Source organism: Poecilia formosa, unplaced genomic scaffold (genome assembly GCF_000485575.1).
Source record: "Poecilia formosa unplaced genomic scaffold, Poecilia_formosa-5.1.2 Scaffold761, whole genome shotgun sequence".
In the NCBI taxonomy this organism is placed as follows: Eukaryota; Metazoa; Chordata; class Actinopteri; order Cyprinodontiformes; family Poeciliidae; genus Poecilia; species Poecilia formosa.
In genome coordinates, this window is record NW_006800700.1 from 7,929 (window position 1) to 19,385 (window position 11,457).

The 11,457-nt window shown below is 50.0% G+C and overlaps 2 protein-coding genes and 1 long non-coding RNA gene across 4 annotated transcripts; 1 reads left to right on the forward strand and 2 right to left on the reverse strand.

The window, feature by feature from the left end:
- Positions 1-267: 267 nt before the first annotated feature.
- Positions 268-4,489, reverse strand: LOC103131438 (bcl-2/adenovirus E1B 19 kDa-interacting protein 2-like protein). Of its 2 annotated transcripts, none has more exons than XM_016666644.1 (8): positions 3,508-4,489; positions 2,008-2,088; positions 1,721-1,770; positions 1,417-1,638; positions 1,164-1,346; positions 932-1,034; positions 715-846; positions 268-643 (listed from the first exon to the last, which is right to left on the reverse strand). In XM_016666644.1, the coding sequence occupies exons 1-8, from the start codon at positions 3,666-3,668 to the stop codon at positions 283-285; spliced, it is 1,293 nt and encodes a 430-aa protein (XP_016522130.1). In that variant the 5' UTR covers positions 3,669-4,489; the 3' UTR covers positions 268-282. The 2 variants fall into 2 exon arrangements, with proteins under 2 accessions (XP_016522130.1, XP_016522131.1); XM_016666645.1 differs by having other exon boundaries at positions 3,279-3,599.
- LOC107834775 (uncharacterized) lies at positions 754-1,219 on the forward strand. Its single transcript, XR_001660602.1, has 3 exons — positions 754-884; positions 985-1,047; positions 1,131-1,219. It is a non-coding gene; the product is annotated as an uncharacterized LOC107834775 (long non-coding RNA).
- A 123-nt stretch (positions 4,490-4,612) lies between the features above and the next one.
- Positions 4,613-9,258, reverse strand: prune (prune exopolyphosphatase). The gene is made up of 9 exons (XM_007543066.2): positions 9,009-9,258; positions 8,252-8,359; positions 7,939-8,141; positions 7,693-7,877; positions 7,403-7,561; positions 7,245-7,336; positions 6,978-7,136; positions 5,101-5,191; positions 4,613-5,029 (listed from the first exon to the last, which is right to left on the reverse strand). The coding sequence occupies exons 1-9, from the start codon at positions 9,045-9,047 to the stop codon at positions 4,821-4,823; spliced, it is 1,245 nt and encodes a 414-aa protein (XP_007543128.1). The 5' UTR covers positions 9,048-9,258; the 3' UTR covers positions 4,613-4,820.
- Between the last annotated feature and the right edge of the window lie 2,199 nt (positions 9,259-11,457).

An 11,457-nucleotide genomic window follows, 5' to 3' on the forward strand; every position in this document is an offset into this window, starting at 1 on the left:
GTTTGTGGGACCAGTTTTTGGGACCAGCCTGTGGGACCAGTGTGCGTGTGTTACCAGTGTGCGTGTGGGACCAGTGTGTGTGTGGGACCATTGTGTGTGTGACCAGTTTTTGGGACCAGCCTGTGGGACCAGAGTGTGTGGGACCAGTGTGTGTGTGTGTGGGACCAGTGTGTGTGGGACCAGTTTTTGGGACCAGCCTGTGGGACAAGTGTGTTTGGGATCAATGTGTTTGTGGGACCAGTGTGTGTGTGTGGGACCAGTGTGTGGGGCCAGTCTGTGGGACTAGTGTGTATGTGGGACCAGCCTGTGGGACCAGAGTGTGAGGGACCGGTGTGTGTGGGACCAGTTTTTGGGACCAGTGTGTATGTGGGACCAGCCTGTGGTACCAGTGTGTTTGGGATCAATGTGTGTGTGGACCAGCCTGTGGGACCGGTGTGTTTGTGGGACCAGTGTGTGGGACCAGTGTGTATGTGGGACCAGTGTGTTTGTGGGACCAGTGTGTGGGGCCAGTCTGTGGGACCAGTGTGTGTGTGGGACCAGTGTGTGCGCTGCAGACCTGATGAAGGGTTTGACCAGTGTGATCAGAGCCTTGATGTACCAGGCCGGATGCACCACCAGCAGGCCCTTCAGGTCCTTCTTCAACCTGCACAGAAACACCTGCTGAGCAGCTAGCTCCACCCGCCCGCACCGCCCTGATAGAGGAATCCATCCTACCTCCTGTCGATGGAGGTGTAGCACTGGTGGAGCCACTTGATGGCTGGCAGCTTGTTCCTGGGAGCCATGGCGCACAGGTAGACCAGCAGGTAGTTCTCTGAAACCATCAGGTCCAGCGTTCCCACGATGTACCTGCGGGAGAACGAGAGCCGGGTCACCTGTCCATCCAGGTGGGCTTCTGTCATGCGCTGCTCCGTGACTCCACACCCAAACATACCTGAACAGGTTCTCCATGACATACTCATAGTCCTCCACTGTGTTCTCCGGCAGGTAACAGGAAGTGAACAGAATTATGGCGTTCATCCCGTCTCCATAGTAACCTGCCAATGACAGGTAATTTCCCTTATCGTCACGGTGAACACAGAAATTGATCTGATGCTTAAGGCTTCTACAGGTGTGCTCCATGGTTGTTCCAGGTGTGTTGCAGGTGTTCATGTGTGACCTCTGACCTCCATGTGACAGGACCTGCAGGTATGGCTCCAGGACGCTCATGTTGACCTGGTACTCCTGTCCAGATATGGAGAACCGCCTCCACCGGCGGCCATGTTGGTCCACCTGGTCCAGCTCCATCAGACCCTCGCTGGGCTCCGCCACGCCCACGGACCGCCCCCGCCCCATCTCAGGCAGGTCGTCTGTCAGGAAGAGGTCAGAAATCACCATCTGAGCAGCGGATCCTTTAGCTCCGCCTCCCCGCCACCTCACCTTCCCACTCCAGGTCGTGCACGCCGTCCGGCAGCGTCCCCGACTCGCTGCCGGACGGCGTCTCCAGCGCCTCCAGGTTGATGTCCAGCGACGGCGAGTCGTCCGGCGTCCCGGAAAGCGCCGCTGCCGAAAAGCTGTCGCTGTTCGGGTCGCTGAGGGCCGGCGCCGTCAGCCGCTTCCTGGCCCCTCCCCCGCCCGACGGGGCCAGGCTGATGGGTGTGGCTAAAGAGAGGTTTGATCGGGTTTGATTAGGTTCGGTTCAATGGATTGATGGCGTCCATTTGGACCGGAACCAGAGACTCACCTGAGTCTGCAGAGCCTCCTGCTTGACCCTCAGTATCCTCTGGGAGCGGCCTGAAGACCGGGACAGAACAGAACAGCAGCAGAACCCGGTTCAGTAAAACCAGTGAAGGTTCTGGAGGGTTTCATGTGATAATGCTGATCAGAACCTTCAGAACCGTCCTTAATTCTGGTTTTGCTGGAAGGTTCTTCCTGCCCACTGTCACCACATGCTTGCTCAGCTTGTGGCAGTCATCTGGCCTGAAGCTGAGTAAGCGGGCCGGTTCTGGTTCTGCTGGAGGCGGGGCTTACCTGGGGAAGCCGTCGTCCAGCCACTCCTCCCTCAGCTCCATGTCCTGGATGCTGCCGGGCTGTGGGGTTTCCTCAGCCGCCCTGCAGGGGCCGAACACACAGTTAACGTGCAGGTGATGATGTCACAGAGAAAGCTCTCTGATTGGTCCATTTCCTAAGAAACAATCCAGTCACAGAGTCCCTTCTCTGATTGGATAACTGGGTCAACATGTTCAGAACCAGGCAGGTTCTACTGGTCCAGTAAACCCAGAACCAGAACCACAGAAAATAAAAAGCATGAAACCAGGAAGGAAGCAACATCTGAGTAGCTGGACCTAAGCTGACCGTGCTGGACCGGACCCAGTAACCCAGCTCACTGACCGACCCGACCTGATCCAGCTGTCCCTCCATCTGTCCATCAAGGACATTTATCCCCAGAGGAACTGGTGTCCCCACATGCGATCCACTGGACCACCGGTACCAGGACTCACTCCTGACCTGATGGTTCTGTGGAACCGACCCAGTCCGGTTCTCCAGGTGAGAAGCTTTTCTGGCTCAGGTGAAACGTCACCCAGCAGGAACCGGCCTGACTGCTCACACTGACACACCTGAGCAGGTGAGGGCGGGGCCTATTGTTCCTGTGAGGCCCAGCCAGGTGAGAGCTTCATGTTTCCGTCACGCTGCCTTCAGGGTCCGGCTGGGAAAAACCCACGTGTTAAGGGGGCGGGGCTTAACACCTGAGACAGTCAAAACAATAGAAACAAGTCAGTCAGAGGACAGGTGGACCTGGACTAGATGCACCTGTCGGCTCATGTCCAGGTGTCCCAGAGGACGAGTCGTCCTCAGGTGTGAGGGGAAACTGCTCTGGACCGTCAGGGACTTGTGGAGGATTTCACTGGACTGGAAAGGCTCTGCAGGTTCTGGAGGTTCTAGAGTCGAGGAAACAATGACCCGATTCCACTCTGACCCGACGCCTAGAGCACCGGGTCCAGAACCACAGTTCTGATCGCGGTGTAAACCGGACCTGAACCAATCAGGAGCTGACTTTCCAAACAGTGACATCATCTACACCGACCCGGTCCTTCTGCTGAGGACCAGAACCGGATCTTTCCTCAGCCTGGTCCTGTCTCTGAACCAGAACCGGATCAGAACTGAGGCAGTGAAGCCTTTGCTGACAGACGGGAAGAACCGGCGCTGGACAGAAACATGACTTCCTCTGTGAGCAGGAACAGGAAGCACACACACACACACACACTGAGGTTCTGCTGCGGTCCGGTCAGAACCGGGCTCACCTGTCCTCGGTGGTCCCGTCCATCTGCCCAGTGGGGGAGCTCATGATGTCACAGTGATGTCACGGAGTGTTCTGCTCTGCATGTATGACCGGGTGCCGATGTGTGTGTGTGTGTGTGTGTGTGTGCGTGTGTGTGTGTGTTCCTCCTTCTCTCTCTCTCCTGTCTGACTCGTCCAGCAGGTCCGTCTGCATCGCAGGGCAGAGCTGCTCTCTGATTGGTTCAGGCTCACCTGGTCGGTGCAGACAGGTGAGGTGGGGTGCTGCAGGAGGAGCTGCAGGGCCCTAAAGCCTGCTGGCACCGGTTCCGTTCTCCAGCTGGGTCCAGAAACTTCCTGTTCAGATGTTCTGGTTCTGGTTGGATTCCAGACCCAGAATGTCCGGTCCAGAACATCAAGAACAATGACCAGACAGAACCAGCACATGTTCTGGTCCGAAGGTTCTGGTTTCTGCTGCAGCTCAACCGGATCCGGGTCAGAACATTCTGCTGCAGTCCTGGTTGGTTCTGGTTCTGAGCCACTGAGATTGGGTCTGGTGAGGTTCTGCAGCCAGATCAGGTGGACTGAGGTCGAATGTTGACTCAGCTGGGGGTGTGGACCTGGTCCTGGGTCTGCAGGTGAAGCAGAGCTTTCACCTGATTGGTTCTTATCGGGTCAGGTGGTTCTGGGGCTCAGAGGTCAGCAGGTCAAACTGCTGCAGATGGAAACAAACCGTCACTGGAGGGAAAGGGGCCACTTCTTGTCATAGCTTCCTCTTTGTGTTTCACAATAAAAGCCTCCTCCCTGGCTCATTGTGAAACGTTCTGCGGTTCTGGACAGGAACAGGAAGTAGCTCTCACTGAGACACAACGATCCTCCACAGAACCCAGAAAGACCCGGTTCTGGCTGGTGGTTCTGGTGGTGAACCAGCTCATTTATTGAAACCAAACTGGCCAATCAGAGTGCAGATCTGGAGCTGCAGAGAAACTATGATCCAATAAAAAGACGTTTCTCTGAGATGAGCCAAAACCAGAACCAAGGTTCTTCTCGGGTAGAGGTCAAACAGAACCACCCACATACTGCTTTAGAACTTCTAACATGTGGCAGGCGTTTATTGTGAAGGAACTGATCTCAGACTTTTATTGTGGCAGGTTTTCTTAGTCCTTGTGTTTAGAAATGGGGTCCAGCTGACCCCACACAGTAAAACTTGTATCATTTGCACACACAAGGGTTGAGAACCAACCTGGCATGCTTTTATTGTTGTGACCAGAGTTCTGAGATGAACTCGAACTTCCAGTCGTATTTGAATGGAACTTCCTGAAAAATAAACGTTTTAAAAACAAGAAATAAAGGCTTTTATTTTTGAAAAGTTTCTTTAATTCCTAAAATAATGGCTTTTATTCTGGAGGTTTGGGATAGAACGTCTCTCCGCTGCTCTTTGGCCGATCCAGTAGGTTCTGTTGGACCCGCCAGATTGATGAGAGATTAAAAAAGTTCTTGACCATAATTTGTGTTCTGATGCTGCATCTTCATTTTCCAGAGATGTTGCCGTGGTAACAGAGGTGAGGTCAGAGGTTATCAAACTTGCTCCGCAGCTCCTCAATGGTGATGCGCGGCAGGCCGCCGTCCAGAGGGCAGCCGTCCACCAGGCTGTTCGTGGGCGTGGGCGGCACCGCCGGCTCCTCCTCCGCGTCTCCTAGGCAACCAGCGCCATCACACTCCCTCAGGAAGTCCTGGACCAGGGGGAGGAGCTTCTTCCTGGACGCCAGCGCGTTACCTGGCAACCATGCACAGATGTTACGCACCTCAAGCTCCGCCCCCGCCTGGGGAGCCAAGTGAAGGCCTCACCTTGATGGAACGCTGAGATCAGAGGGTGGGGGCAGGGGGCGGGGCTGAGGCCAAGGGTGGGGCTCTGGGCCCGCTGCAGGTAGCTGCTCACCTGGAGGAAAGGCTCATGGTTGGCATGGCAGCCACAACTAGCAGAGACTACAACAGTACTGATGGAGAACTACAACTACCATGTTCTCATAGTGATACTACTACAGGGTTTCCCCCAGTGTATTATAAGCCTGGCGGCCCGCCATGCTTTACTAGCCCCGCCGCCAGGCTAAGGGTTGCTTGTTTACGTTACTAGGAAAGGAAAAAAATATATATATATATATATTTTTTTTTTTTAAAGCTGGGCTGCAAGCGTCTCTGTTGCTCTTAGCATTTCACTAGCAGAGCAGATTTATCCTAAATGATAGGTTTATAATAGGTTTATAGTTTATGCATTTAAACCCGACAGCGCGGACCAATCACAGCTGCCGCCTCCTTTCACTCAAACTGGACTCAGGCTGACCTGTATGGATATTTACATCAACCTACTGTGAGGAATTATGATCCTTTGGAGAACTCTAGGTAGGAGTTTAAAACCCGCCGCGTAGCTCTGGTTGCAGCTCAACGTGAACCGCAGGAATAACTTGTAGTGAATTCAGAGGCGGAGCGGTGAGAATGATTTATCTTTGTGAACGAACAATTATATGCGGCGTTTCCATCTCAACACGCTGCCCAGCGTGTGGCTCTGTGTCTGTCTTCCTGTAAAGTTTATGTCTGTGGTCCCGGTTGGCCGGAGCGTTTGTGGATAACGAGCAGCGCTAACCTGATCATGCAGGTTCAGCCCGGTGAGGAGCTTTAACGCTCTCCTCGGAGTCACGCATCACGCTGATTTTATATTATTTTATTATTATTTTAGTATTATTTTTCCGGTTACACCATGCATCAAACCATATCAAATGCGTTGTCTTAGACTTAATGCGCGCAGAGATCTGAGAAACTCGTGACGTCAGACACGGTCGAGTCCCATAAACTCGACCAACCAGAATAGTTTCTGTGACGCTTATTAAAAACTCAACAGACACGAAATGGAAGAGCTACTAAAGCCACATTAGCAGCATTGAATTAAATCTCCCGTTTGTTGTGCATCTCTGCGTAGTGCAGTAGATTACCTCATCATGCAGGGCTGGTCCAAGGCTGCATGAGGCCTGGAGCAGAATCTGACTTGGGGGCCCCTTTTGTTCCTAAAATCATCAGCACCTCTAACAGCTTCTTTGTTAGAGTTAGTGAAATATGGGAGAAGGGAGTAGTTTAATTGGTCAGCCTAAAAAGTAATAAGTTATAATCACAGTTTACTAATTCAAAGATTAAACTCATCGCATCAGATTGTTGCTATGGTAACAAAACAATTAACTATGAATATTGTTCTTTGAAGTTTTACAAAGTAAACTTGCCAGCTCCTTAAAATCTTGTATTTAAATGTTAAACAATTTAAAATCATTTAATTTATGTATGCCTAAACAATTGAATAAAGTTTAACAGCATTGATCATCTCAATAAACAAGCGTTACATTTATGTATCTGTGGTCCGTTTTAAAATATTAGCGTTTATGGGGCCCCTGAAGCTCTTGGGGGCCTGATGGAGCTGCTGACTTAATTTGGATTAAACAGAAGTGCAAATTTGTTGTTTTTAGACTAGTTGTGGGTTTAAATAGCATTTCACTGGAGATGTTTTCCTGTAACATAATTACACAGTAATACTTTTACATTTCCTGTCAACTTAACGTCTTTTAATACAAAACACGGTGGACCGACTCAACGCCCCGACCACCGGGCTTAGCAAGTTTTCTGGGGGAAACCCTGTACTACGATACTACTATGATACTTCCAGTGTGTGGTACATGAGGTACCTGCTCCCTGCAGGTACTGCTGTGGCTGAACACAGCGAGCTCTCTGATTGGCTCCTCTCTCTCAGTGAAGGAGATCGTCATCATAAGCAGCAAATCAAATCCAGACTTGTGACAGAAAGCTGAAAGCTGCTCCTCCAACTCCGCCGTCTGCAGCAGCTCCTGGAACACAAGGGAGGGAAAGTGCTGCAACAGGACCCCCTGCTGGCACACACACGGTACTGCTGCTGTGTATTGGAGGTACTTCTGTGTGTACAGTTCAGGTGTTACCTCCAGAGTGAGGTAGATGACAGGAATGGCGATGTTGAAACTTCCTGAAACAGCTTTCATGTCTTTTAACAACATCTGCTCCATGTTCAGACCTGCAGACAGAACACTGCTCTAAGTACTAGCAAGCACTGTGAGTACTAGCTAACACGGAGGCTCACCTGAGACGTCCAACTTGGCCTTCTGCAGCTCTTGGAACAGAGCGCCCCTTGGTGGCAGAGAGGGGAATCGCGCCTCTAGCTCAGCAACGTAGCAGCTGTCTTTAGGAGTCACTTTACCTGCAGCGGCAGCCATATTGACGCAGTCCAGCACCACTGTGGCTGCTCACACACACACAGTTCAGAACAGGTGCTAATCAGATAGACCCTCAGAATCTGGTCAGGCAGTTGTATCCAGGTGTGTGTGTATCCAGTAGGTGTGTATCCAGGTGTGTGTGTATCCAGATGTGTACCGTAGAGTAGGAGGGCGATTTGCTGGTCCAGGATCTGTGGAGCTTCCTTGATGATGCGTTCGGTTACCAAGGTAGCACAGGATCCCACCATCTCCACAGTAACGGGGCAGGTAGGGGAGGATTTCCTCTCAGCCTGATGGTGGTCAAGCACCTCCACTACTGCCCCCTCCAGGTCAGCATCTGAACTGCAGGAGAGAGAGGGTCAGAACACAGCTGTGGAGGCGAGGCATTCAGGGCCCTGCTCACCTGGGCAGGACGTTGTGGTCCACCAGGCTGAGCCGCAGGCGGCCGGCGCGCCACAGCGCCCGCAGATCCAGCTGGTCCCGGAACAGCAGCAGGTGTTGCGGCAGAGCAGCGCGGCGCAGCAGGAACACGATGTCGGACCGCAGCACCAGGTCCGACTGCCGGATGTTCATCAGGGGCAGAACCAGCGAGTCACTGCCTGCAGTCTGACACACACACAAACACACACACACACACAAACACACACACACAAACACACACACACAGCGTGACCTCGGCTCACTGAGGCCTGGCAGCTGATTGGGCGACTCCTCACCTTGAACAGGAAGTAGGCAAAGGCCATGGCCGACACCATGGAGTCCACATCACAGGCTTCGTTCCCCAGAACCACGTGGACATCTGGACCGGCCCGGTCCAGGTTCTCCTGCAGAACCGAGACGCAGCAGTCAGAACCAGGACCAGGCCGGAATCTGGTTCTGGTCCGGATGGGATCTCTGGGTTTTAGAAACTTCTGGCCTACTTCATGCAGTCTAAAGGTTCCGTTGAAGTGACTTCTTGATTCTCCAGGTGTGGCTGACCTGGACCGATCAGGTGATTGGTTGCATTTATTGGTGACTTATCAAAGGGACAGTTATCTTATTAGAGCAAACCACAGAAGAAGAATGAAACACTGAACTTTACAGCAACATAAATAAAAAACAAAACGGAATGAAATGTTATAAGACCAATCTATCAAGATAAATAAAAACTCTAGTTTGACTGTATAACGTTTCTATGAAGCAAAATACTGCAAATAAACTTTTTGTATTAATGTTCGTTTTATTAAATACTCTGAATCCTGTTGCAGCTCCAAGAAAACGTTCATGAAGTTTTCGGTTCTGGGATCCCCGCAGTTCGTTTTTAAACCATGACCGGGACTTTTATTTTGAAAGTGACCTGTGTAGGCGGAAGTGACCCCAGCGTATCGGTTTATTACAATAAATCAAACAAAAACAGCCTCTGCGACCCGTTACAGCTGCTGGACAGCTTCAGCCAAACCTGAGCGGGACCGGGTCGGAGGACGGTTCCGGTACCTGTAGGGTCCGCCGGCAGCTCCGCAGAAACTCCTCCATCTGTGGCAGTTAGCCGTTAGCTTCCAGACGGTACCGCCCCGGTTCTGCTGAAGCGACCGAACCGAGCCGTTAACGGGCACCGCGAGCTCACCTGGCGGCGGGTCCGAACCGGAGCGTGAGCGGGTAAACAGTCCGCTTCAGGAGGGGACCGTTAGCACAGAACAGGGTGAAAGGTCAGGGCGGCTTCACTGACTCGCTCCAGGCTCGGAAAACAGAAACACTCAATTTTACTCTGAGGAACCAGAACATTCTGGAGAACTACTGGACCGACCCAGAACCCGAGCTGCTCAGAACAGGAAGTCGCCTTGCATTAATATTTGTACACAAATTAATATTTGTCAGATAAAATATGTTCAAAACATAAAGTGGTCAGAACCAGAACACAAAAGGTCAGAGGTCAAACTTATAAACATTAGATTCCTCCAGAGCCCAGGGGTGAATACCACAAAATTCATCACTGAAGAGTTTCCCTCCGACACAGAGACGACACAAGAGCAAACACAGACAAACCATTACTTTTCAAATAAGAATCTCAGTCCACAGAGAATTTACAAAGATTGCATATTTTAAACAAAAAAAAATGATAGAATCTCCCAGAAACAGTGCAAATGTACCAACACCTGAAAACGACAAAAGAAACCTCCTCTTCCCACAGAACAGAAAACATTTTGGTTTTCCTGTGGTGTTGCTGCTGGTCTGAGATGAGACCAGCAGCAGGAGTGTCATGAAGACGGATGCTTTCTGGATGGCTCCATTTTGAACTGACTCCTAAATCTCTAAGCAATTGTTAAGAAAATAAATCTAAAATATGCTAGTTTTTAGACTCGATAATATGTTCAAATATTAGATCAAGTTAATAGTGTTATAAATAAGAAAATTTGGTTCCAAATTATATTCATGGTTCAATCAGCGTAATCTCTTATGTAGGATATTTTTATTGAAACATAACTCTAAGCTGAATTAAAATAATTTAGCTTGTAGTTCTCTATAATTTAAAACACAGTTAGTCTCTCTGTGGACTGACCAGGTGTAACAGTGTTCAGGTTGTAGAATCCCACTTGCTTTATGTATCAGTGCAACGGGGAAATAGCGCCCCCTCTCTGTGTGGCTGGTTATATGCTGCTGGCTCCTGCACTCAGTGCCAGTCTGAAAGCTGCACGAGAGGTGAGTTTCATTCTTCAGCACACCGAGTAGAAAAATGTTAGCAATCGATAAAACATCATTTTTATTAACTTAGATAAATAGAGTGCAATTAATATTTACTAGATACGTGCCTGGCACTAATTTCTGTTCTTTTAATTTCGTTATAAAACACTTCATGTGCTCGTTAAAAAGCTAACTTAACGCTCTGTTGCAGTGAGCTGATTGAAGCTGAGCCTTGCACTGATTCCAACCCGATATTTTCTCATTCAGGAAATAAACTGCAGATCACCCAGAAACTCCTGGTCTTCTTTAAAACTACACAACGCAGAGTGGAGGGGTCACTTGGGCCGGGCTGGTCCAGTGGAGTGAAGCAGAACCCGGTTACACAGGCATTCACAGGGGGTCGTGGCTCTGTGTGTGAGTTTAACCTTTTGACCACCTTGATAAGATTTAACAGCTGGTGTAAAACAATCTGGTCTTGTCGCTGACCAGTTTCCTCCCAGGTAGGTTTATAAAAAACATCTGTCTCCACTCATAAGAAAATAACAAAAACAGGTTTTTACTGGAACATAGTGAATTAGATTTAAATGAACAAGCTAAGGACACTACCCTAATTTGAATACAGCAGAGAAGGGAAACACGCCCTCCTTTAAAAGTATAGGACCCGGAACCTTAACTTCAGATCGCTCCGGGCTTACCCCTGATGCTGTCTCCGGGGAACGGTGCATCGGTGAAATACTTCCCCGTCAGTTTGTCTTGGTGTGTTAATGTCTGTGTAGTGATTGGATTCTGGTTTGTGATTTTATTATGAGTTATCTCAGCTTCATTAGTTTGTTCGTCTAATAAATGTTATGATTGTACTTGGAAAGCGTTTGTCTTTGTGGCTCAGCTGATACAATGACAACATCAAGGAATCCGGGAAGAAGAGAGAATAAAAACGAGTCAAAAGATTTTAATTCTTCTTCTGAAATCATATTAACACAATAAAAAGGAGTGTCAGTGTATGATGTAGCTCCATGTGAGCTACATCAGAGCCGCGGCAGGTGAGGCTAACCATAGACCAGGGACGGATCTACTAGGGTGGCCTTGCCACCCCTGTTGCCACCCCAGCTGGCGACAATGAATTCAATAAATAGTTATGGCAAATCGGAAATTAAGCTCATGAAACTCTTTTTTCCGACAACTTTGAATGCAACACAATGTAACCTGACACCCACTGCTAAGTGGCAGGAAGTGCGAGAGAAGGAGAGAGCGCGAGCAGCATTGG

What these genes read in the sequence shown, in the direction of transcription:
- LOC103131438 (XM_016666644.1), bottom strand. Translation starts at nt 3,668, where the DNA reads ATGTTCTGGACCGGACATTCTGGGTCTGGAATCCAACCAGAACCAGAA. An exon ending in CACCTGTCTGCACCGACCAG is followed by an intron (nt 2,089 to 3,507) that starts GTGAGCCTGAAC and finishes CGGCCCCTGCAG; the next exon opens with GGCGGCTGAGGAAACCCCAC. An exon ending in AGGAGGCTCTGCAGACTCAG is followed by an intron (nt 1,639 to 1,720) that starts GTGAGTCTCTGG and finishes ACCTCTCTTTAG; the next exon opens with CCACACCCATCAGCCTGGCC.
- prune (XM_007543066.2), bottom strand. Translation starts at nt 9,047, where the DNA reads ATGGAGGAGTTTCTGCGGAGCTGCCGGCGGACCCTACAG. An exon ending in TTGCCTACTTCCTGTTCAAG is followed by an intron (nt 8,142 to 8,251) that starts GTGAGGAGTCGC and finishes TGTGTGTGTCAG; the next exon opens with ACTGCAGGCAGTGACTCGCT. An exon ending in GGCCAAGTTGGACGTCTCAG is followed by an intron (nt 7,337 to 7,402) that starts GTGAGCCTCCGT and finishes TTCTGTCTGCAG; the next exon opens with GTCTGAACATGGAGCAGATG.